We start from the raw sequence: 24,843 nt of genomic DNA, 5'->3' as shown, positions 1-24,843 counted from the left end.
AGTCAACAGCATAAACTCAGTTTAATCCCATCTTCTGGAAGGAAGAAATATACCCTAAAGCCACAGATAATCATATTGTCATGGAAAACACACTCAACTCTACATTCCAGTGAGCATCTCACAACTTTTATATACAAAAATATCCCTTTAAGGAAATGTTTAGCTTTCACATTAACCAATAAGGCTCACCTTTTTGTGTTGAATTAGATTATCTTAATCAGTATGAAAATCTGCTTTGTGGAGCTACTATAACAGTTACCTGCCACTATAAGGGAACCACTGAGACAGGAACGACATAGGCAGTTTTAGATGAACAGCCAAGATGGAGGCTGTTTTTGGTATAGTGCCCATTTACGAGAATATCTAAAGCATGAATGCTGATGGCCAACTCCTAAAATATTATTGGATATACCAAGACCAGGACACTGAATCTTAGCACAGCAGTGACTTTACTGCTAAGTCTACATATACCATATCGTACCTTATGCGGGGAGCTCTTGGAAATGCGGTCAACTTCACCCAAAAGATGGATGAGCTTCTCAATCAAACTAGAAACCAAGGAGCGCAAGTTACTCCAATAATTTGTTCTCCATACCCTTTCTGACAGAGAGGCTGATTCTGTGAAGGCTTAAGGGGGTGGCAGGTTACAGTGGATGAGCGATAGGGTTGTGTCCTGCATAGTGCAGGGGGTTGGACTAGATGACCCATGAGGTCCCTTCCAACTCTATGATTCTATGATTCTTGCATTCTGAATCTATATGTGTATTGTAGCCTGGTCCATATGCCTAGACAGTGACACCTTGGAGCTACACACCGTTCTTGTTTTCAAACCATTATTTTATTTAAAAAGTTTATGAAACCTCTCCAGAGATTTGCTCATAACAGCTCTAGGCGAAAACAGAGCAAAATCAAAAGACACAAAAATGATTGATAACAAACAAGTTATAAAAACAAGCGATCAAAACAACCAAAGGCATAAAAACAACATAACAGGACATTCGGCAGCGTAAAACAGCATCCATAAAACAGTCTGCAGACTAGAAGTACATCAACCAACTGCCTCAAGCAGGTCTCTAGAGAGGCAGCATATGTGTTCTATAAACAAATAAAGTAAAATTAAAAGGCTAGTGTCTAAAGAATAGTAAGGTAGGCCTCAGGGAAGCCTCCAGAAGTGCAAGAACCCAAAAGGCCTCCGCTCTCCTCCTAACTGACACTCCCTCACAACCCGGCTTCCGAATAAAGTTTTCTGGGGAAGACCCACTTCAGCGGCTGTCCATGAATCACAAGGGGACAGGCTGTCAACTAGCCAGCTCTTTAACGGCACTCCTTCATTTTTTGTCCTCTCCCTGTTTTATGCTGCTTTTGTACAGATTTTTTATACTCTTGGTGTTACCACCTATTGGTTTTTATTGCGGCTACTGTAGGCGCTTTAGCTATTGCATTATTGTGACTGCTCTCTTTTTTATTTTACGATGTGCTTACTGGTTGATGTGATATCATTAGCTACTGTGGGCGTAACTCCTAGGTATCTTTAACATCTCTATTACCTCCAATCATTTATTGAACAACCCAAATCCTGGTCCTATTCGACAGCCTCCAAGATGTCGGTCTCTCAGGAGAAATTATTATTTATTTATGTATTTATTTATTTATCATACTTCTATACCGCCCTCCCCGGAGGCTCAGGGCAGTTTACATTATAACAGAGAACCATACATAAAACAGTCTGTAGAACATGTACATCAATAACCAACAATTGCAACCAAACACAACACAGTATAACAATAAACAATCGTAATACAAACAGGTCCAGGGCTTGTTGATGGGATTCTGAGGGGAGTGGCTTATTGATTGAATTCTGAGGGGGGGTGGGGGGGGAGCAGGGGCCCTTGGTCGCTGTAGATTACATCTGGTCTCGGCCAAATGCCTGGTGGAGGAGCTCCTTTTTGCAGGCCCTGCGGAACTGTTTAAGCTCCGTCAGGGCCCTGATCTCCTCTGGGAGCTCGTTCCACCAGGTAGGGGCCAGAACAGAGAATGCTCTGGCCCTGGTCGAGACCAGACGGACTTCTTTAGGGCCAGGGATCCTTAGCTGATTGGAGGCAGTAGAGCGTAGAGCTCTTTTGGGGGCATAGGCGGGGAGGCGGTCCCTCAGGTACACTGGGCCCTGACCGCGTGTGGCAGATTATAAGTTTTAGTGGACCAGGGCAATGTTAATACAGCCGACAGATTCTTATCTCTCCTGTATGGGACACATGGGCATACATGGGGCCTGAACTTCTAGAATTTCTGAGGGCCAGCATGGTGTAGCGGTTAAGAGCAGGGGCCTCTGATGTACTGGGTTTGATTTCTCACTCCTTCACATGCAGCCAAGCTTGATGACCTTGGGCTAGGAACAGTTTTATCAGAGCTCTCTCAGCCACATGTACTTCACAGGGTATCTATTGTGGGAAGATGAAGGGGAGGAGATTGCAAGCCGCTTTGAGACTCTTTCCAGTAGTAAAAAGTGGGGTAAAAAAAAAACAGCTCTTCTAGATAAGAGTTGGTTCTTATAAACTGCTTTTCTCTACCCAATGGAGTCTCAAAGCAGCTTATTATTTATTTATTTAGATTTCTATGCCACCCATTTCTTTGCAGCTCTGGCCGGTTTATAGTCGCCTTCCCTTTCTTCTCCCCACAACAGACGCCCTGTGAGGGAGGTGAGGCTGCGAGAGCCCTGATATTACTGAAGAAGAAGAGTTGGTTCTTATATGCCACTTTTCTCTACCAGGAGTCTTAAAGTGGCTTACAAACACCTTCACTTTCCTCTTCCCACAACAGACACCCTGTGAGGTAGGCAAGCCCTGATATTACTGCTCGGTCAGAACAGCTTTATCAGCACTGTGGCGAGCCCAAGGTCACCAGCTGGCTGCATGTGGGGGAGTGCAGAATCAAACCCAGCTCACCAGATTAGAAGTCTGCACTCCTAACCACTACACCAAGCAGGATACACCAAGCTGGAATCAGGATAAAGAGACCTTTTGGCAACTCCTATATGTGCGAGTTAAAATAGACAGCAAAATTGGACAAAATGTAAGGAGGAAAGTGAAGTGAGGTTTCCTTCCTTCCTTCCCTCCTTCCATTTATTTATTTAATTTTTGCTAAGGAGTTCATGACGCATGAGGATCTGAATAAAATGAGAAAGTTCCACTATCTAAGCCACGTAACAAAAAAATCTAACTGTCCTTAAAATAGCAGCCCATGATCAGGGTTCAAGTAAAGCAGTACTTGATGAGGCTAAGAAAATGTGCTTTTCAAGTTCAAAGACACATGAAATGTGTATTCTAAATACACATGAAATGAACAGCAGAATAAGAGCAAACCTTTAACAATACTGCCAATGCAGATTGATTTGGATCTCGTACTACATGGTAGACATAAAGAAACATCAAACATCCATGGTTTCATCTTGTGAGTGGCCAACCACGTGCTTCTCTGCATGTATCCTGCATGTCTATGGGAATATCGTACACCTGGGAGGTTGCAGTCATAGAATTTGGTTAGGCTTCCAATTTTGAACAATTGTGTTAAGACCTTATAAGTAGTGACAAAAGAAGACTAAGCAAAACCTCTGAAACCTCAGTGGGTTGAATGGGACTTCCACTGACAGAAGTCAAGTCCTGAATGCATTACTTCTCTCACTCCTTGGTTAATTACCGTTTTTGCCGGCGTATAAGACGACTGAGCGTATAAGATGACCCCCCCAACATTTCCACTCAAAATATAGAGTTTGTCACCATTGTATGGCCGCAGTACGACTGCAGTGCCTCCGCCCCGCCCCTACATCTCCCTGTGACCGGCACTAGTACGCATCAGCCATGCTGATGACCCACCACGGCCACGCTGGATACCGCACGATACTGGATGGAATGTAGAATGAGGTGGGCGGGCATCAGGAGGCCACTGTGGGCAGCTATGTCTATCCCAACTGAAGTGCACCCGGCGTATAGGACGACCCCCCCACTTGGAGGCATGTTTTTCGGGGGGGAAAGTAGTCTTATACGCCAGCAAATACAGTAGTTGCGTTTCTTCCACTGCACACCTTCTGCCAATATTCATGCCTTCCCAAAACACTCTTCCTAAACATTATGAAATCACAACATATTACACACTTGCAGATGTGCATTTGCTTAAGGTACGTAACTGTTCTTGGCTGCATAAACGTAAGGTGTTTCATTTGCATTCTGCTTTCCTAAAGACAACTTTAAATCCAGAGGGTCAGTGGTATGAAAACAAATTACCTCATTACAGTTCCATACAGATCCAGCAAGAGGGGTTATGTGGTGTAGCAACCCTATGACTACAAAGTCTAAATCGCAAGACCATCCTAATATAGTCGCCACAGACTCCTTGGTGTTTGCTGTTTTAAAGCAGGGCTTGTAAAATTTTGTGAAGGAGAAATGTTGCAACATGTTTAACTGAAAGATACCATTGGTAAACAAAAATGGGATTACAGGACTATAAAGTATGGGGGGGGGGTAGACCCCAGCAAGACTCATTTCTTTCCAATGTACCCTTAAGCAAATGCAAATAAATGAAGGGCACTTGAGAGGAAACTCTGAAATGTTATAAGAAATTAAGGCCTCACTGAGGTAGCAAACATGTATCTGGGCCGTCCTAATTCAGGATGCAAGGAAGATTACAGGTGACTAGAAACTACTTTGTATCAAAATTCCTTTCATACAGAAATCGAAATGGATAAGAACAGGGGTAGTCAAACTGCAGCCCTCCAGATGTCCATGGACTACAATTCCCATGAGCCCTTGCCAGTTTGACTACCCCTGGTTAAGAAGGTCTGTCTGTCAGAGATCCTTCGAGCACAAGGGTGGACAAACGCTGGCTCTCCAGATGTTCATGGACTCCAATTACCATGAGCCCCTGCTAGTGCTTCTCTAGGTGTGGGAGGTCTTTTTCTTAAAAAGATGAGCCTCCTGGAGAGGAAAGCTTTAAAGACCCACAAACACACACACAACTGAATTGTGGGAAAGTGTGTATTAGTAGCCACAGGGAGGAATGATTAGGGATGGCTGCATCTCAAGGCCAGAGGTGGCCGAACTGTGGCTCTCCAGATGATGATGATGATGATGATGATGATGATATTTATTTCCAGCCTCTCTCGATAGGCTCGAGGCGGGTCACAACAACTAATCCCATTAAAATTCCCATTAAAACATCAATCTACTAACATGACGGATAAAAATCCCATCCCTCCCCCAATGTCCATGCACTACAATTACCATGAGCCCCTGCTCTAACATCTAGTGCCCAGCACCAGAAGGATTATTTTGTGTGGAAGACACATCACCTCCAGGCCAAGGTAGTACAGCCAGGCGCAGGTTTGCTTACCTACACCATATTCGGACATCACAAGAAACCTCTGTGAGAAAGCTGCTTGTTGCTATGCTCACATCCTCCAACCTCTCCTCCAACTAGGAAAATATCCTAGTTTGGAAGCCCTTTAATCAAGCACTATCTAGCCTTGAGCTCTGAAATCAGCACCTGGGCAAGCTGGAGTTTGCTTCTTGTCCACCACCCGTGGCTGAATTGTAATGTTAGAACCCCGGTTTGTGGGAAAGAAAACAAACTGATTTGCCCACATTTGGACATCATTCAAGAGTTCTGATCCCAGGAACTTTTCAATCAAACTGTGTACAAGGGGAGTGCATGAACATGCAATCGGCAGCACCTGTGCTTGTCCCAAGCAAGTAGGTTTGATGTCACGTCTGAATGTGCATGAGAAGAGCTGTCTTTTTGTACCCCGCTTCTTTACGAGCCTCTTCTTTATGAGCCTCTTGTGGCGCAGAGTGGTAAGGCAGCGATATGCTGTCTGGAGCTGTCTGCCCATGAGGTTGGGAGTTCGATCCCAGCAGCCGGCTCAAGGTTGACTCAGCCTTCCATCCTTCCGAGGTCGGTAAAATGAGTACCCAGCTTGCTGGGGGGTAAGCGGTAATGACTGGGGAAGGCACTGGCAAACCACCCAGTATTGAGTCTGCCATGAAAACGCTAGAGGGCGTCACCCCAAGGGTCAGACATGACTCGGTGCTTGCACAGGGGATACCTTTACCTTTACCTTACCTTTTCTTTACCGCCTGAAGGAATCTCAAAGCAGTTTATAATCGCCTGCCCTTCCTCTCCCCACAACATAAACCCTGTGAGGGAGGTGAGGTTGAGAGAGCTCTGACAGAACTGAGACTGATCCAAGGTCATCCAGCAAGCTTCAAACGGAAGAGGAGTGGGAATCAAAACCAGTTTTCCATATTAGAGGCCACCACTCTTAACCACTACACCAAGGCATTCACCTACCTTTAGCCTTCTATATTTAAGATTTTCAAGGGGAAACAGATACAATGCCCCAAACCTAAATACATCCCTCCTACTCCTTTTGGTTTTCCTTACTGTCGTTTATCTTTACTTTTGAAAAATAGGCCCAGGGAACCCACCCTTCATTTATAACAGAACAAAATCAACTCCTCGGTGCAAGAGAAATTAAATGTTTAAAGATGTCACTCAGACAGTTTCTCAGAAATGCCAAGAGCTTTCCTTTCGGAAGCCCCCCCCCCCCCGGCCCAATCGCTTTTGATGCTGTTACCAAAGCTGCGTTTTCAAAAGCCTGAGGGAGAAAAGACTGATTACCGATAGTACTGGCTCAGGAGACGCATTTCTAGCAGTGTTTACTAGAAACACAGAATTCAAATTAACATGCAGGTACAAGCCCATCTCTGCACCGAGCCGCAGGTTTCTCAAAATGTGAGGTGAGCCTCCCCAAGGAGGTATGAATAGTTGCTAAGCAAAAGAATGGAAGGGAGGGGAAGACGACTGGAAGAAGCATGTATCGGGGGGGGGGGCACAGCACAAAGGCGGGAAGAGAATCACCATGGACAACCCCGGCATTCTATAGGAACCCTGTTGGATTAGGATTGTTGGTCAGCAGAATTTCAACCAGACTTTTCTCCTGCACAGATTTAGCGCTAGCTGACGGACAACGCTGGATTTGGCATAAAATAAAAACAGCTTTAAGTAAAACTAAGCAAGCCTTCGTGCATCCGGGACTCTATCAGGCAGCAGCCAAAGTCAGCTTCGTTTGGCTCAAGAGTAAGGGGAGGTCCCTCTGTTAGCCTGTCAGTTGATTAAAGCCACACAGATTTTAGTGTCGGTCATTTGCTGGGAAAGGGAGGAATGGAAGGCAGAATATCAAATGAGAAGAAAACAGCAACAAATCTGGGGTTGCTCAGCATATCTGTTTGGCAGTTTTGTCCAGACCCAAAACTTACGATTTTTTATCCCGGCACAAAATAGATCTTGCTGGAGTGGATCGGCCAAATCGTGATGACCCCAATCTAGAATTTATTTTCTTAAAATTAAGCACTGTGTATTCTGTTTGCTAATATGAACAGCACGCAAAATGGCGAACAAGACGATAAACAAAGATAAAAGTTTTAACAGATTAAAAAAACACACACACACACACACAACCCAAGCCTACAGACTGATAAAACAGCGGCACTTAAGCTATTTGCAGAACAGTTTAGAAGGAGAGTGGCAATGCAGAGACCAATAAACAGAACGGCAGCCTGTAAAAACCATGCCTATGTAAACTTTAACAGCAGGATCCAGCCAGAAAACAACAGAACAGGCTAAAAAGCAAGAGGTTAGGAGATAAAAAACATCCAATGTCCTGCTGATCAAAATGGTCTCTAAGAAGGCTGAATTGACAAAATGATGCCATTAAGCTATTTAGTAGCAAAGAGTATTGGTGCCAGACAGGAAGGATTAGGGGGGTACAAAACACAGCCTTCACAGGACTGCAGATGGCGGGGGGGGGGGGGACACTGCAGATGGCTAGCAGTATAAGATTCCTGGGGCCCAATTCCGCTTGAGGGCCCAGGCCAGTTAGAATCATCCTGCATTCTGCAAATACTTTTCAATTTCTGCACTGCAGCCACTAGAGACCCAGGCAAAGCAAAAGAGAACAAACTAAAGGTAGCTCTTCCTGCTTGGTGCTTTGTTGCTGCCATTTTAGGAGAGATTTTTTTTAGAAGAAAGCTCTCCATAGCTGCACGTTTTTTTTAACAAAGAGATCAAAGCAAGCATAAGTCTATTATGAGATGTTCTTAAGCCCATTAATCAATCTGGTATGCCTTCCTCTCTCCCCCCTCAACTAATCCTTCCAGGCAGTGGTCCCCAACCTTTTTATCACCGGGGACCGGTCAATGCTTGACAATTTTACTGAGGCCCGGGGGGGGGGGTAGTCTTTTGCCGAGGGACGTCACCACCGCCGCCTGAGCCCCTGTTCCACTTGCTTTCCCGCCGGCACCCCTAACTTCCCGCCACTGAAAACCTCTGTGTTATAATATTTCTTCAAAATCTATTGAAGTAGTGAAAGGGTGATCCCCCTACCACACACAGTGATCTATATTGAGCTGCATCATAGGTTATCAATATCGCACAGTATATGCCTTAGGTGAATATATTTGCTTCAGTATACATCAGATGATGCATAATTAATTCATGGAATAAAACACTATGAGGTGTTATCCATTGATTTAGAGCAGTGGTCCCCAACCCCCGGGCTGTGGCCCGGCGCTGGGCCGCGAAGGCCTTGGCGCCGGGCCACGGCTCCCTCTTCTTGCCCCCCCCTGCAACGAGAAGCTCACCAGGCCGCGAGCAAATCGGCCGCCGAAGCGGCCAATTAGCTTGCAGCCTGGCAAGCTTCTTGCTTCGGGAGGGGGGGGGGAGAGAAGCTTGCCGGGCCGCAAGCTAATCGGCCACTTTGGCAGCCTTGAGTCTCCATACTCTGTCACATTTACCAGGCCTTAGATCAGGGGTAGTCAAACTGCAGCCCTCCAGATGTCCATGGACTACAATTCCCATTTGCTGGCAGGGGCTCATGGGAATTGTAGTCCATGGACATCTGGAGGACCACAGTTTGACTACCTCTGCCTTAGATACTGTCTAAGCAAACTTCTGTTTGTACCGCAAAAGCTGAAGTCTATCATTAGCAGCAAACTGTCAAACCACATTATCCAGAGTTGTATACATAAAGCTTGCAGGAATAATGTGTATTGGTGTAGGGCAACAACTTTTTGAAACAGTGAGAACCACTTTGAAGGTGTGTTACAGATTAGAACAGACTTCCTCGACCGCTGAGAAACCCCTGAAGCATTCTTCAGGCTTCAAGAAACCCCAGAAGTGGTGTGATCGGGCAGAATATGATTGGGAACCACAGCTGTGTACATGCCCACCTGGGACCCCTCAGGCCCATCAATGGCTGTTTAGGGGAGGCGGGTCAATGGGACCATATATGGTCATATCACCAGATAAATGTTTAACAAGGCCAGGGTGTGTCCTGGAGTTTCCATCAGTGAATATCTCTGCATTGGTACATCTGGATCCTTGCTCCCAATGAGGAAGAGCTCTTGCCCTCTATAGTTGGACAAAGGGAGACGGTGAGGGGTTAGAACTCTGTATCACCATCTTTTAATGTTTAGTGTTAATGTTAATTTGAATGGGTTTTAATGGGGTTATACTGGTTTGCATCGTTTTATTGTGAACCGCCGCAAGTCCGAACGGAATGAGGTGGTATATAAATACTAAAATAAATTAAATAAACAAATTAACTCCCACCCATTCAGGAAACCCTTCCAGGGCCGTCAAGAAACCCCAGGGTTTCATGAAACCCTGGTTGAGAAAGCCTGGGTTAGGGAAACCAGGGTTTAAACATCTGGATGAACCTCGGCTACATACCCATTGACTCTCATCCTAACTTACATTGCAAGACTGTTACACCATAGATGAAGTTATCACTCTGGCATGCTTCAATGTCCTTCCCTCAGCCTTCTTGGAAGGCAGACACATTCATACTCCTTATTCGCAACGGGTGTATCCCTGCCAAGTGGGAAAGGCTGAGACTGCGGAGCATGTGCCATTGTACTGCTCACAATATATTGCGCCGGCATTAGCAAACTACCCAGGAAGAGCAGAAGTGTTCTATACCTCTCTGTTCTTTTTTTCAGAAATAACACACAATGTCCCTAAATTCTGCATTACATGGAGCATATGTAAGCAGATGGTTAAGTGTCAAACAAGCAAAATCGGTTTGCTGGTCTTAGTGTTGCATGTGGCAAGGTTTTGAACTGATTTCATATCAAAAATAAACTAAACTGAAGTTATCTGGAAGGACATGATAAAAAACAAAGATTTTACAAGTGTGGTATTTTCTTATACTACCAATTTATCTTTACTGGGCATGTTCCTCTGGACTCTTTCAAAGGTTTGTTTTCTGACAGGACTTAAGGGACACTGCATAACTGGAGAATACTGCGGAAGCATTTTGGGACAGCCCCCAGCACTTCTGCTGTACCAAATCAGGGCAGGGTCTTTACTCTGCTATGATTCGGCCTCACTTGGAGTCCTGTGTTCAGTTTTGGCCACCACAGTTGAAGAGGGATGTGGACAAATTGGATCGTGTCCAGAGGAGGGCAACAAAGATGGTGAGGGGGTTGGAGACCAAGATATATGAAGAAATGTTGGGGAAGCTTGGTCTGTTAAGCCTGGAGAGGAGACAACTGAAAGGGGATCTGATAACCATCTTCAAGTATTTAAAAGGCTGCCATATGGAGGATGGAGCAGAGTTGTTCTCTCTTGTACCAGAGGGATGGACCAGAACCAATGGGATGAAATTAATTCAAAAGAAATTCCATCTAAACATCCAGAAGAAGTTCCTGACAGTTACAGCGGTTTCTCAGCGGAACAGGCTTCTTCGGGAGGTGGTGGGTTCACCATCTTTGGAAATTTTTAAGCAGAGGCTGGAGAGCCATCTGACAGAGAGGCTGATTCTGTGAAGGCTCAAGGGGGTGGCAGGTTACAGTGGATGAGTGATTGGGATGTGAGTGTCCTGCATAGTGCAGGGGGTTGGACTAGATGATCCAGGAAGTCCCTTCCAACTCTATGATTCTATGATTCTACCTCACTTTTTCTCACAACTGGGACACAAAGTGGTTTACAGCATTCGCCCTCCCTCCACTTTCTCCTCACAAGAATCCAGTGAGGTAGTCTAGGCTGAAAGTCAGCACCCCAATGTTGGCCAGCACACTTCCACAGCAGAGTGAGGACTCAAACCAGAGTCTCTCAGATCCCAACCTGACATTTTAACCCCTGTTCTAAGTGAGTTTTTTGTTGTTGCTGGTGAAATCAGATAAGCATCATACTGCTTCTGTGCTTACACTTTTACTGTGCATTCCTAAACAGAAGAGATTGGTTGAGGGGTTGGAATCCATGTTTCACAAACGAGAGCATATGTGTAGCTTGGAAAAGTGGAGGGCAGGGATTGATATGATGGCTGTGTTTAGAGACAAAGACTAGGAGCAATCGGTTCAAATTATGGGAACAGAAGTTCCACTTAAATATTAGAAAGCATTTTCTGATGTTCATAACCTTCAGAGGGTGGTGGAATCTCCTTTGTAGGAAGATTTTAGGAGGACACTGGATGAGCACCTGTCAGGAAGAGTGTGTGGTTTTTAAGTCCTCAAGAAGGTTGGGGGGCCAGACTGGATGGCCTTTTGTGATCCCTTCCAGCTCTGTGTGAGTCTGATTCTGAGATACACCCTTCTAAACCCAGTGACCTCAAGAGCCTCTGAAGGGTATAACTCTACTTAGGGTTTTATTGGTAGCCACTAACTTTTCAAAGGGAGTATTTCAAAACCACTTGTTTGGCAACTGAAGTCCCCTTTTCCAATGCTTTCCTTTGTGCCCACTAAAATTGAAAAAATGCTCACAGATTCTCTTCAGGAAAAACGAGAAGAGGACACAATGTGCTTCTTCAAACCCTAGCCAAAAAAAAGGAAGAAAAAAGATTGGCACCCTAAAGTTCCAAGTTTTTGTTTAAAATATCATTAAAAATTATTAGTCAGCAAGTTACTTAGGAAATTGAAATTTATTCACAGTGATAGAATGTACTTTTCCAACTCTCAGGGAAAGTGTTAGTCATTATTTCTTCTGCTTCACTACCAACAAAGTCTTTATGATTCTCATGGGGCATGAACCGCATAAAGAAATAACCTTATTAAAATTTTTCTGAATGCAATTTAACTCTTTCCCCAGTATTCCTGAAAGTCTAGCAGTACACCTAGTTTCATAACAAAATTTCTGGAAAATGGAATTATAGGCAAGAAACCTTATGTGCAACATAGAGATATTCTCTAATAAATGTAACTTCTATACCCAAACACACTTCTTTTGGAAAAATCCACACAAAACAACAATCTGTTAGGTAGTCCAAAATATTACTTTGGGTGCAAGACTTTCCTTAAGCAACACACTTGACTAATTAGGAATTACACATATTGTAGCATGAAACGTACAAAATAATTGGAGGAACAGGAGAAATGAGACTTACAAACACAAAAATTCAGACCTATCCTTTGTCTAATTTCACCATTTGAAAATACCGAGCATCTGCATTCAAAGAAATTTATATTTCTATCTAGAACGCTTCAGTGAATCGAGCAATTTCCTTTAAAAGCCATACCACTGACACTTTTATTCTCCTATTCATATTTGAGTTATACTCATATTCTTCTAACTTACAACCTTTGCCAGGGGGGAAAACCCATCAGGAAGGTAAAAACCTACAGAACAAAGGGGATAGCACAAATCACCAACAATTCTGTGTGAAGAGGAGCCTTCAAGGCTTTGTATACAATATTTAGGCTAGGACTACCTTCACTGTGGCTACAGGAAGTGATGCTGGAAAATGGTTAAAAGTATACAATAAACTGAAATAGTTTAAAAGCAGTGGTTCTCAACCTTTCTGATGCTCCAAACCTTTAATGCAGTTTCTCATGTTGTGGTGACCCCCAACCATAAAATTATGCAGGTGTTCTTTCACAGAAATTAAACCCAAACTGACAAATGGCGTGAAGATCCCTTGTTCATGATTGTATATAAATTGTTTTTCCCCCCAGTGTTTCTCAGTTCAGTTCTGCCTCTTGTCCTACCATGCTGATCTTGCTGTTTTCCGCTACTCCAGACAGATGAATGCTCTATCTCGATCTACCCCGCAAGGCTGTTGTGTGGATGGCATCCCCCCGCCCCCGGCCAAGTTGCTTGCCCTGCCACGACTCCTGTGAAAGGGTTGTTCAACCCCCAAAGGGGTCCCGACCCCCAGGTTGAGAACCACTGGTTTAAATATCTTACGCACGGTTGAGATTAAGCTCTATAGCGGGGGTCATCAACCCCCGGTCCACGGTCCGGTACTGGGCCACCGGCAGCCGCGCCTGCCTCCCCCCCCCCCCACAGCAAAAAGGAAGGGAAGAGGCAGGTGCGGCCGCCGGCATGCCAGCACCGCATGCGCGTTTGCACCCCCTGGTGGCGAAAATGTGCATGTGCTCTCCACTCACCCCCGGAGTTGGTCCTTGACCTCAGAAAGGTTGGGGACCACTGCTCTATAGTAGCGATCCCCAACCTGTGGGCCGCAGACCACATGTGGTCCTTCGACTAATTGGAGGTTGGCCCCGAAGGACGCCTTCTCCCCCCCCCGGCCCTTTACTTCACCCCCCCGGCCCTTTACAACACACTTTGGGTGTCATTGTCTCCCATCACTCCCAGATGGGACTATCTCATTGCAGAGAAACAAGCTCAGGGTTCCCATTGATTTGTTATTGTCATGAGTTAAAATTTCCATGAAAATAAAATGTTCCTTATGTTCATTGTTGTGGCGTGTCTGTATCTTATTTTGAAGGGATGTTTAAACATTACCATAGCGATCAGAGAGTGTTAGGGCAGTGGTTGAGAGTAAAGGAGTAAACTACCCCCCCCACCGGGCCTCAGTAAAATTGTCAAGCATTGAGTGGTCCCCGGTGATAAAAAGGTTGGGGACCACTGCTCTATAGGACACAATGAGACTTGCTTCAGAATACCTGTTCAAAGGATAGCTGGACTTCAGCTGGCACACTCATCAAGTATCTACACAGAATAGCAGCTATCACTCACCATCTTGAACCAGCCAACCATCAGGAGGAAGAGCTGTTTTGTCATCTGCGTATTGATGACATCCCAGCCTGAACCTCGACACCAGCTGAGAGGGTCCATTAAGATGTTCAATAAAATTGGAGAGAGGACTGCTCCTTGTGGGACTCCACAGGGGAGGTGGTGGCACCTTGATTGTCTTTCTCCTATTGCTACCCTCTGCCCGTGACCCCAAAGGAAGGAGATCAGCCATCAGAGGGCTGTCCCCTATATCCCAGTATAGGTGAGACAGTGAGCTAGAAGCTGCCTTGAGGTCTAATAACATGAGCAGCGCTGACCTGCCTCAGTCCAGCTAGTGGCAGAGGTCGTCCATCAAGGCAACTAGCGCTCTTTCTACCCCATGGCCAGGCTGGAAATTTAAGACTGAAACTTCATCCAGGAACGCCAATATTTGGTCCCCCACAGCCCTTTCCACCATTCTCCCCATAAATGTTAAGTGTGAGACGGGTCTGTAGCTGGCAGGCTCTCGAAGGCCCAGTGATGGCTTTTTCAGCAGCGGGGAAACTTCTGCCTCTTTCAGCCCCTCCGGGAATTCTTCCATAGTGAGGGAGAGGTTATCTCCTGGAAAGGGGGGGGGGCTATTCAACTGTTTTAAGTGGTCACAATGGGTCTAATGGGCAAGTGGTCAGCAATATTTATTGGGTGTTGAATTGTCCCGCCTCCCAAAAGGACCAATGACAGGCCTGGAGGGGGTGGGAAGCGGAGGGGTCCCGGGTGGACAAGTACACAGTTACACTTCTCAACCATATTCTGCAAGATCACACCACTTCTGGGGTTTCTCAAAGCCTGAAGAATGTTTCAGGGGTTTCTCCATGGTAAAAAAAAAAGTTGGAAAAGGCTGACCTACTACATCAAACTGCTGTACTCATTGCATCACAGGTTGCAAGGTAATTGAATTATAACAATATCCACACCTAGCCCCTTGAGAATCATTTCATATTGTGGCCTGCAGGTTTTCCCTGTTTTGTTCTTTCTACAGAGGGCAAAGTAATCCCCCAGATGGGCAAAACAGATGTCTGATAGGGGAGGGCGCTTTGGCGTCCGAAGCGGCCATTCGTGCCCGAAGCAGCAGGCGCGAACCCTAGTCCAATTCTCCCCTGGCTATTTCTCCTCTTTACTTCTCTCCCACAGGCACTGCTAGGTCCTGCGATCAACCCGGAAAGGGCTCCATGAACAGCACACATATGTCAATACTGGAAAGAAAAATATTGATTGTAATGGGGCTAAATATTTTCCTGCAGGCACAGATTTCTGCAATGCAGCCTCCTAGGCCCAATCCGCTGCAAACACAGATGGGGCTGAATCAAGATGTTCCACAGTATGTTTGCTCCTGCACTGAAACACACTTACATTGGAACGGGATTGTCAGAGGAAGCTTTTCTGGTTTTCCGATTAGAATGACATGGATTTAAAATAGATGTGGGTGGGTAGTTGTTTTGGTCTGAAGCAGCAGAACTAAGTTCAAGTCCAGCGGCACCTTTAAGACCAACAAAGATTCATTCAAGGTGCACAAGCTTTCGTGTGTATGCACACTCTGAAGAAAGCTTTTACCTTCAATAAAACTGGACTCGGGGTTCTAAAGGTCCTTATATTCTTCGTCCTACTTAAAATCTCCCTTTCCCCTCCCCCACTGAAGGACTTCCTTTTGGGCGAGCGTTAACCAGAATAAATAATGATTAATTCGTAAAAGGTTGCTGGCTTTTTTTAAACAGTCATCCTGAAAAGGGGGATCCCCCTCAATGTACGGGTCAAAAAAATGTTCAAGCATCAACTAATTTGCAGAGTCCAAAGGATCTTCCAAAGGATTTTTAAATGTATTTATATGCCAAAACATGCAGAGATCACATTCCAATTTTTAAAAAAGCCATAATCTTTAAAAACATTTACCTATGTCTACAAATAGCTACCTTAAACTGGATTCTAATTTCCATTAAAGTTTTCCATACACTAAATCATTTGCATTCAAATGCATTCTCTAAATTTTTAGACCTTAGAAAAAAGGTTAGCCCAATCAAACAATAGAAACTTTTCGAACCATTTGTTTTTCCCAGGAGATGAAGACTTCTTCCAGTGGCAAGCAAAAAACTGTTCAGCCAGGATACAGTACAATATCTCTTAAGGTATTCTGCCATATAATTCAAATGTTAAAGCCAAAGCTCCTAAATCAATCATTTGACACTGTTTTGCCCAAATCAGATGTCTTAGACCAGTGGTTCTCAACCTGGGAGTCAGGACCCCTTTGGGGGTCGAATGACCCTTTCACAGGGGTCGCGGCAGGGCAAGCAGCTTGACCGGGGGTGGGGGTGGGGGGTGCCATTCACACAACAGCCTTCTGGGGTAGATCGAGATAGAGCATTTATCTGTCTGGAGCAGTGGAAAAGAGCAAGATTAGCATGGTGGGACAGAACTGAACTGAGGAACCCCGGAAAAAAACCAATTTATATACAACCATGAACAATGGTTCTTCACACCATTGGTCAATTTGGGTTTAATTTCTGTGAAAAAACACTTGCATAATTTTATGGTTGGGGGGGTCACCACAACATGAAGAACTGTATTAAAGGGTCACAGCATTAGGAAGGTTGAGAACCACTGTCTTGGACATTTCTACTATATATGGTAGAGGCCAATACATCTTCTCCACAGTACAAACACTTCCCACTGCAGCTGTTAATGTTTTTGCCAGTTTCTCTGTCAATTGGTGCAGCTTATGACCCTCCAGAGGATTTCTCAAGCCCCCACAGGTTTCTCTGCAGAAAAGGATGGTTGGGTTGGAAGCAGTGCTTTTCACCTAGGCAACGGCACACCCCAATAAGGTAACAGAGAAGGTGTCCCCTCTGATTTGACTTGCTTGCCCTGGTTAAAAATGGCATGCCTGTCCCTTGTGATCCCACAGACGTGAGGTGCAAACAGGGCAATCCTAAACAGAGTTATGCCCTTCAAAATTTACTGAAATAAACTGAATTAGAAGGGTCAATTCTGCTTAGGATTGCACCCAAAATACGCAAGGGAGTCTAAAGCCTATTCTGCACGCATTGGATTAAACACCTGTTTCACTCGGGAAAATCGAGCTGCAAAAGCACACTGAAAGTACATTATCGAATGTGTATGGAATGGGCGTTATACACACTTCAGACTTTTGCAAAATGAGAGAATCTCAGCTATATCTCTGAGCCACTGCGGTGATCTCTGGAATATGCTATCCTTGCATTCTGTTCTGGCCCCAAAGCTCTGCAAGCCAACTACTAATGTGCCCCTTCTTACCTGGTAGGAGTCAGGTAAGGGGAAACACTCCTGCCTTCCTTTGTGGCCAATCTGTCACAGAGGGACACTTCTTTCTGTCCCCAGACTGTTCGGCCTCCATGAATCTGGCTCTTCCCCAGATGAAGCAGTCCTTCATTTGATGGAATTGTGTCAAGGAAAAGTGCTTGCACCACAATGAACTTAAGTTTGAAAACAATTGCAATAAATGATTAACCAAGTCAAGCAAATCTTCTTTCTATATATTTGGAGAGAGTTCAAGAGAGTTTATGTTGCAAAACATTTTAAAAATTAAAGCAAGCGAAACACACATGGTATCATAAAAAGCAAGTCATTAAAAAAAAAAAGCTGTAGCCATAGCTATAGTCACAAGGTAAGCTGGGGGGGGGGGGGGGTGTTATAGATACAATCCTCCTAAATGAAGACAGAAAACACCCTCAATACCCCCAGGAGTGGGAGGCGAGGAAGCTTCAATTAATCTTTTCCTGCAAGATGCAAAAATAACAGCTCCTCTAGAACTTGGAAAACATACACAGATCGTTTCATGGAATAAATGACCACAGTCTAACATTCTGCGGCATTTTCCCATGTAATCAAATGCTGGGTGGTTATTTATTTCTACAGCACCATCAATATGCATGTACAAGATGAAAGGTCCCTGTCCCAAGGCGCTTACAATCTAAAACGTGTTTAAAACAATGTTGGCAGAGGAAGAGAAGGAAGATGGAGGCAAGGACAACCGACAACAGGTATCTAATATATAAAGACCTTGCTGCTTTGCAAACACTGTATATTTAGGAAGTGGATACTATTTGAAGTTGGATATCCTTAGCTCAGCAGATATTTTTCAACCAGACAGAGAACTAAAAATACTGCAAGATCCACAATATGCTATGAGAATGGTCAGCAAATAGCGGACTGGGTTGCAATCCTATGCAGTTACAAAAAACATGCCTTACTGCACCTAGCCAGACTAGGGCTACACTGTTAGACAGACACTTAACGTTATTCTGCAAAATTCTTAAGTACAAATGGAAAATCTGAAGACCAATCAGAGATATTAGTGGTAAATTTGCTCTACTTTAGTTGGTTGAGTGTTTTGCCACTGAAAGGGGGGGGGGGGGAGAGAAACTGCCAATTAAAATGGAAAAAACAGTCCTCAGTGGAAAAAGTGACTATACAAAGTTCTTATTTAAGACAGAAGTTCTTACACAGAGAGTTCTTACAAGCCCGATGCAGATATTTCCACCCCATTCAAAGGCAAGTTAAGGTTTTGACTAGCGGGATATTTACACAATTTACAAAATCTCTCATTTGCATTTTAACATGCAGTTATCTAAATCAGCTATCCAAAAAAATAGAACTTTCGAGTCCAGTGGTACCTTTAAGACCCCAGATACAATGAAATGCAAGTTACCAGTCCATGCATATAGATGCCGGAAAATTCTGAGAGTAAGGCCATTCCACAATTAAGAAGGCTACATTTGCACATTCATCTCCAATTCCCCACCCCAAAACCTAAGCCAAAACAAATGGTGACCATAATAACTAAGCTTGTCATTCCTGTTTGGTCCTGGCACCTGTTAAATATCTTCATTATGCTGTACATTAATTTGCTACTTAACCCCAACCAATATATATGGACTGGTAACTCCCCATTTTAGTGTATCTGAAGAAGTGTTAGTGCACACGAAAGCTTAAACTTTCTGGCCAACATGGCTACTCACATGAATCTATCGCCAAAACAGTAATTTGAACTTAATAGCCCTTACAAAAGAGTTGCATGTGCCACTCATATATCCACCCACCCAGAGGCACCCATCTAAACAAGAGATATAAGCTATTAAGGCTGATTCTACCAGTCACATTCATCAACATTCTCTTCATCAGCTCTCTTTCCAGTTTGATTCAGCTAACCCGGACTCACTTCCATAACTTCTCAGTTGGACAACTGTAAACCACCGTGGTGTAATTGTTGAGGTTTCAGATCCAGGAGACTTGTTCAAATCCTCACTCTGCTGTGGAAATGTGGACCAATCAAACTATCTCCACCCAGCCTACCTTACAATGCTGTTGTTGTAGGCATAAAATGGAGTAGGGGAAATCACCGGAGAAAAAGGCAGGGCATAAATTAAGTAAACAAACACACACACACACACACACACACACAAACACTCTTAATGAGACTGCCCTAAAATAATCCAGAAACTTGTAAAAATACATACATGATTAAGGAACTTCCCTGGCGACCAATGTGCTTCCAAACTTAGTTTAAAATGCTGGTACATACCTTTAAAGGCTTTTTAGGGCTTTTCCACATGGGTTCTTTTTGTTGGCTCTGGCCACACACTACTTTGAGTTATCCCCCAATTTTCACACACATTTTTGTGCCTTTGTTTTTACTCCATTTTTGACCCTGATTCTTTGGAATCCATTTTTTACCTCAATCTTTTTCTGGAATTCAATTTTGATTTGGTTTTTTCCTTGCATGTAATGTCTGTTAGTTTTCTTTGTCCCACCCACCCCCAGACCCCTTTTTAATTAATGAACAATTCTCACTGGCAAATCACTCCCTCCCCTCCCTCCTGTCCTGAAGACAGAAAGACCTTAAAATATCAATATAGTGCTATAATGACAGCTTAACCAGATGCTGTGGCTTCCCAGCTCTCATTTTTTAAGTGTCTCTACCCCATTCCTTGCAGAGATATGTTCTCCTCTTATATTTCTATGAGGAGAAGTGATAGAAAATTAATTTTTTAAATGAAAGCTGAGAATACAGAGAGCCTGCTTAAACTATCACTGCAACATTACATCAATCAATCAATATATTAACGTAAATATTTCACATGTACAGGGAGGGCAGATGTGTGGAAGAACCAGGCCCCAGCTGATTCCAACACCTGTGGATCAACTGCCAAGGAAACCAGGAGAAAGACAAATGTAATGAAAAGGTCTTAAAACATTTGAGCAATTTCATCACTTATGTCCTTCTGCTTAATTCTTCCAGTTCCCCTGTTTCCATTGTACTTTGCCCTCTGGGCTTGCAGTAATGGAAAGCTTCTTTACTGCTGCCATTCCAAAAGCGGTATAAGATGGTGTTATCTCCTAATGTTTTCTGTGATAGTTATTGGTAGCTGTCTAGAGAACCACATTCAGGGCTGGTGGCTACAGACAGGGTCATCCCTTCAGGGGTGGGCCCAGGACCAGATCCTCCCATTATGGATCACCTGGCCAGCAGATCCTTTAGTGGCAGCTCGAGGCTCAAGCAACACTGAGCTCACTTTTAGAGCCAAGCTGCCACTGCTGACAACATGGGTGACAGTCCCTGCTGCTCATGACGGGCAGTTTCTTTGGTAAGTGCAGGGCCCAGGCAGTCGCCCCAGTTCACGCTGCCCAAGGGACTGCTGTTGCTGAAGATCTGCCGTGAGCTACACACTGGGCACTTTTGGTTTTCCTTGGCAGATTCCGCACCAGCGGCACCACTCCAGGTTGCCACTGGTGCGTTGCTGTGGAACTGCATGCTCTGAAGCTTGTCGTGTTCCCATTAGGGTTGTGCGATTCGGCTGCCGAAGCAGCCGTTCCGTCCGGGCACAGCCAGTGCCGCGCCGCGGGGGGGGGGGGGGGGGCAGGGCCGGCAGCGGCGTGACAGCGGCCACAACCACGCAGGCGCGGAATTCCGCGCCTGTGTGGTTGCGCCTGCTGTCACGCCGCTTCCAGCACCGCCCTCCCCCCCCACGGCGCGGCGCTGGCTGCGCCCGGACGGAATGGCCGCTTCGGCAGCCGAATCGCACAACCCTAGTCCCCATAGGGAACACATGTCAATGGGTCACCCAGTGTCCTGCTGTAATGTGTTCCCTTGGGAAACACAGTGGCGGCAGGAAGGTTCCACTGTATGAGGGGCAGCAGGTTTTTTTAATTTTATGTTCCATGCAATCTCACCTTCATGCAATTTTTTTAAAGCCCTGGTCTGCCCTGTGGCGCCATGAAGCTGTCCACGGCGTTTCTTGCCCGCTGCAGGCCTCCCTAGGGTGTGGAGGAGCCAGGCCTTCTTCCCGTCGGGACAGACCTGCTGTGGGACAGGGCCCCACAGCACCACAAAGGAAAGCAAAAGAATCTGCACTCCCTCGTGCAGGACTTCTGGGGCTCAATCTGTGAGAGCGGGCGTCTGGCGGCAACATCATATAAACACAGGGATTTGCCCCCAGTACATACAGACACCACCCCTGGCTTTTTCTGCCCGTACGGAAGTAGCCCTTGGGTGGATTAAGTGGTACTACTATCAAGGCGTTTTAGTTTGCATATTTATTGGCGTTCATCTTAGCACTGAGTATTCTTTTGTTGGCCACAATGAACATCTCAAAGAAAACAATGTTTGAGTCTAGTAGCACCTTTAAGACCAACAAAGTTTTATTCAAGGTTTCATGCACATGAAAGCTTATACTTTGAATAAACCTTTGTTGGACCTAAACCCTGGACTCAAACCTTGTTCTTTGCTTCAGATCAACATGGCTACACATGTGAATCTATCCCAGAGAAAAGGAAAGGTACACTTATTTAAAAATAAATAAATAGCAAGGAAGCAACAAAAACCAAACACACATATCTACAATTGCTGAATACAGACTTATAAAAAGCAATACTTTGCTGTTATTTATAACATCATCTCTGATTGTTCTTCTGTTCACTGCAGTTTTCCTGAAAACTGGGCAGGTCTTGAAAATACAAGAAAGTTATTTCAAGGGCCACAGGTGCCTCAAGAAGAGTTTTATCAAAGTCTGCATCCTGTAAACATTAAGCTAGTTTCACATGCCCACAGAATCTCTAATATACGTCCACATCGATTTCAGCCTTATAATATTTTGTATAAAGAAAACTTATAAATCCCATCCTCATCGACACCATAACCCCTTAAAGAGAACAATTTTCACGCGACCGTGTGCCAAGTTTATACACGTTCTCCAAAAAGCCATCTCTAAGGCTGCTAAAAAATTACCCAGTGATGAAAATCCAAAACACCATCAGCAGACACATTCACCACAACTGATAAAAACACAATCATAACATGCCAGTTTCCCCACTGGCCTCCTCTTCAGCAGCTCCCTTTACCAAACGGCAAACAGTTTTTAAACCAAGAGAAACGTTTACAAGCAGTCTAAAAGTTTATTGGTGGGAGTGGCAGGGAGGCAGAAGGAGATAGAGAGATAGAGAACAGGCCTGCTGAAAGAGAAAGATACCTTGGAGAGAAAGAAGACACAGCCGCTAAATGCATGCTAGATTTTTTGCACCCTTCCCTATTAAATACAATTGAAAAGTGGGCCTCGTGCAAGCTCTGGAGATGAGCTGTTTAAGAGGGAGGGAGCTTGTATTGCACTGCTAGATGTAAAATAGCCTAGGAATTCCCACTCTTTCGCTCTAACTTTCTGTGGGAATTTTTATGGTGATGCCAAACACAGCTTGTCCTGCTAGCCCCAAAGTATAACAGGTATCGGAACAATTTTGGATTCTGTTTCAGGACTCTACTTCGTGTCTGCAGTGAGGGAACAGATGGTGCTACCAACCTGGGATAATTTCACTCACATTGGATAAGGCATTATCAAATCAAGTCTTTTGCAGCTGGAAACAGGAAAACGGACCTGCAAAGAATTGCTAAAGTGCATTATCCAATGGGTGTGTGAAATTAGCCACAGTTTGCTCAACAATGGTACCGTTTAAAAAAATGCCCCAACATTCAGAGTTTAATTCAAACTGCTATCTAAGCAAGAGAAACTTCTGTGGCTTCTCCTATAACAGAAATACTTTCTTACCTCTCAGGTTTCTAGGATTTATCTGTTTTGTTCGAGGCATTCTCATCCAGTCATAGACAATTTTCCAGCAATGGAGAACAGACCAAAAGCAGCTCCATAAACATCCCAGTAGATTCAGTTAATCCACATACTGGAGGAAGAAAAAGAAAGGGGGTGGGATTAGATATGGCCCCAAGTAAGAAACCTAGATGTGCCGTGTCATTTATGAATGTAACAATTTGGAACGAGATGGACCTATGTTATCCAGCATACCCTTGTTCAGGCAAAAAGTGGCAAACAGCACAATTTTAAATCCCATTGATCAATTTTTCCCAGCGCCCTCAGAAAGATTTACAAAGTCAGGATTGCAAAATGAAATAATGACATTGTTTGGTAATGACTGCTTAACATGCATCTTTGTCCATTACTAAGCCCCACCCCCTTCCGGTCAAGTCACCACTGAAACACACCCAGTTTACAACTCTGCAATACGCTAACCCTACTTCACTTCAATCAATCATTCAGAATAATCCAGTGAGCAATTCTGAGCGATAACCAAAGTGATCCTAATGTTGCAGCCCACCTCTAATGAAGCTATTGGCAAACCACATTAAGATTTTCACTAGAATCCAAAAGCACTTTTAGTTTTCAAAGGACCTTTTATATTCCAAACTTAATGCAGCTAATAACTGACTCAAATCAAAGGACCTCCGATCCAGCTGTCAACCAGATGTACCTGGGAAGCTTAGAAAGAGGCCACAAGCTATGTGATAAAATGTCTTATGAGCTAGAATCGGGGGTAGTCAAACTGCGGCCCTCCAGATGTCCATGGGCTACAATTCCCATGAGAATTGTAGTCTCATGGGAATTGTAGTCCATGGACATCTGGAGGACCTCACTTTGACTACCCCTGAGCCAGATACTTACTGCAGTGGAAATAATGAGCAATTTCATATTAATATCTCTCTCTAACCTAGCCCAATATGCAATTCCGGGCTCTGTTCTCCAGGGAAGAGCCTGCAGGCACGCGGCACGGTGAGCTCTGCAACACAATGGCTGCCACAGGAGGTGGAGCCAGCTGCAAAATGATTGCCCCAGTTTAACTTCAGTAATACAACGTAGATCCACACGCTTGTGTTGGTAGCTGCTGCCAAAACAACATTTTATAAAATCTGTACAGCCAATGGAATCTCCAATTGATCCTACCCACATCCCAGAATCACTGGGCAGGCGCTGGGAAAGGTGTTAGAGGAGTTTCATGGCGCCCACTGGCACCGCATTGGGGACCCCTGCTCCAGGGTGTCAGGCGCATACTTGCTAGACCAGGGGTAGTCAAACTGCGGCCCTCCAGATGTCCATGGACTACAATTCCCAGGAGCCCTTGCCAGCATTCGCCAGCGAATGCTGGCAAGGGCTCCTGGGAATTGTAGTCCATGGACATCTGGAGGGCCGCAGTTTGACTACCCCTGTCCTAGACTGCTGACCTCTGGACCAGGATCCACATCCACAAAAGCCTATCACTGAATTACAGACCTGACAGACCAAGAGCTGTCACTTTTCCCCCCCCCCCCCTCCTAGCAAGGTTCTTTTATCACCATCATGAGGCAGATATCCAAAAAGGTCCTGCTTTTTCCCAGCACAGTGGTATAAGATCACTTACATATCACAGGCTTATTAAAGCAGTCAGAGGACTTATAAGGAAAATGTGGCCAACCCTGGATAGAACACACAGACTACC

General features: G+C 44.7%; 1 protein-coding gene across 7 annotated transcripts in view; it reads right to left on the bottom strand.

Moving 5' to 3' along the window:
- The window catches only part of HIVEP1 (HIVEP zinc finger 1), a 102,597-nt gene that overhangs the window by 70,861 nt on the left and 6,893 nt on the right, over positions 1–24,843 (bottom strand). For 6 of the 7 annotated variants that reach the window (XM_077353207.1, XM_077353209.1, XM_077353210.1 and 3 more), the window contains exon 2: positions 23,127–23,256. In XM_077353207.1, the coding sequence (XP_077209322.1) occupies positions 23,127–23,172 (46 nt within the window). In that variant the 5' untranslated portion in view covers positions 23,173–23,256. Of the gene's footprint in view, positions 1–23,126; positions 23,257–24,078; positions 24,420–24,843 lie in introns of those variants that run through there. The other variant, XM_077353213.1, reaches the window with a different exon arrangement.

The sequence above is a fragment of the Paroedura picta genome, chromosome 9, assembly GCF_049243985.1.
Source record: "Paroedura picta isolate Pp20150507F chromosome 9, Ppicta_v3.0, whole genome shotgun sequence".
NCBI classification, from domain to species: Eukaryota; Metazoa; Chordata; class Lepidosauria; order Squamata; family Gekkonidae; genus Paroedura; species Paroedura picta.
This window is presented reverse-complemented; position numbering and strand designations above follow the sequence as displayed.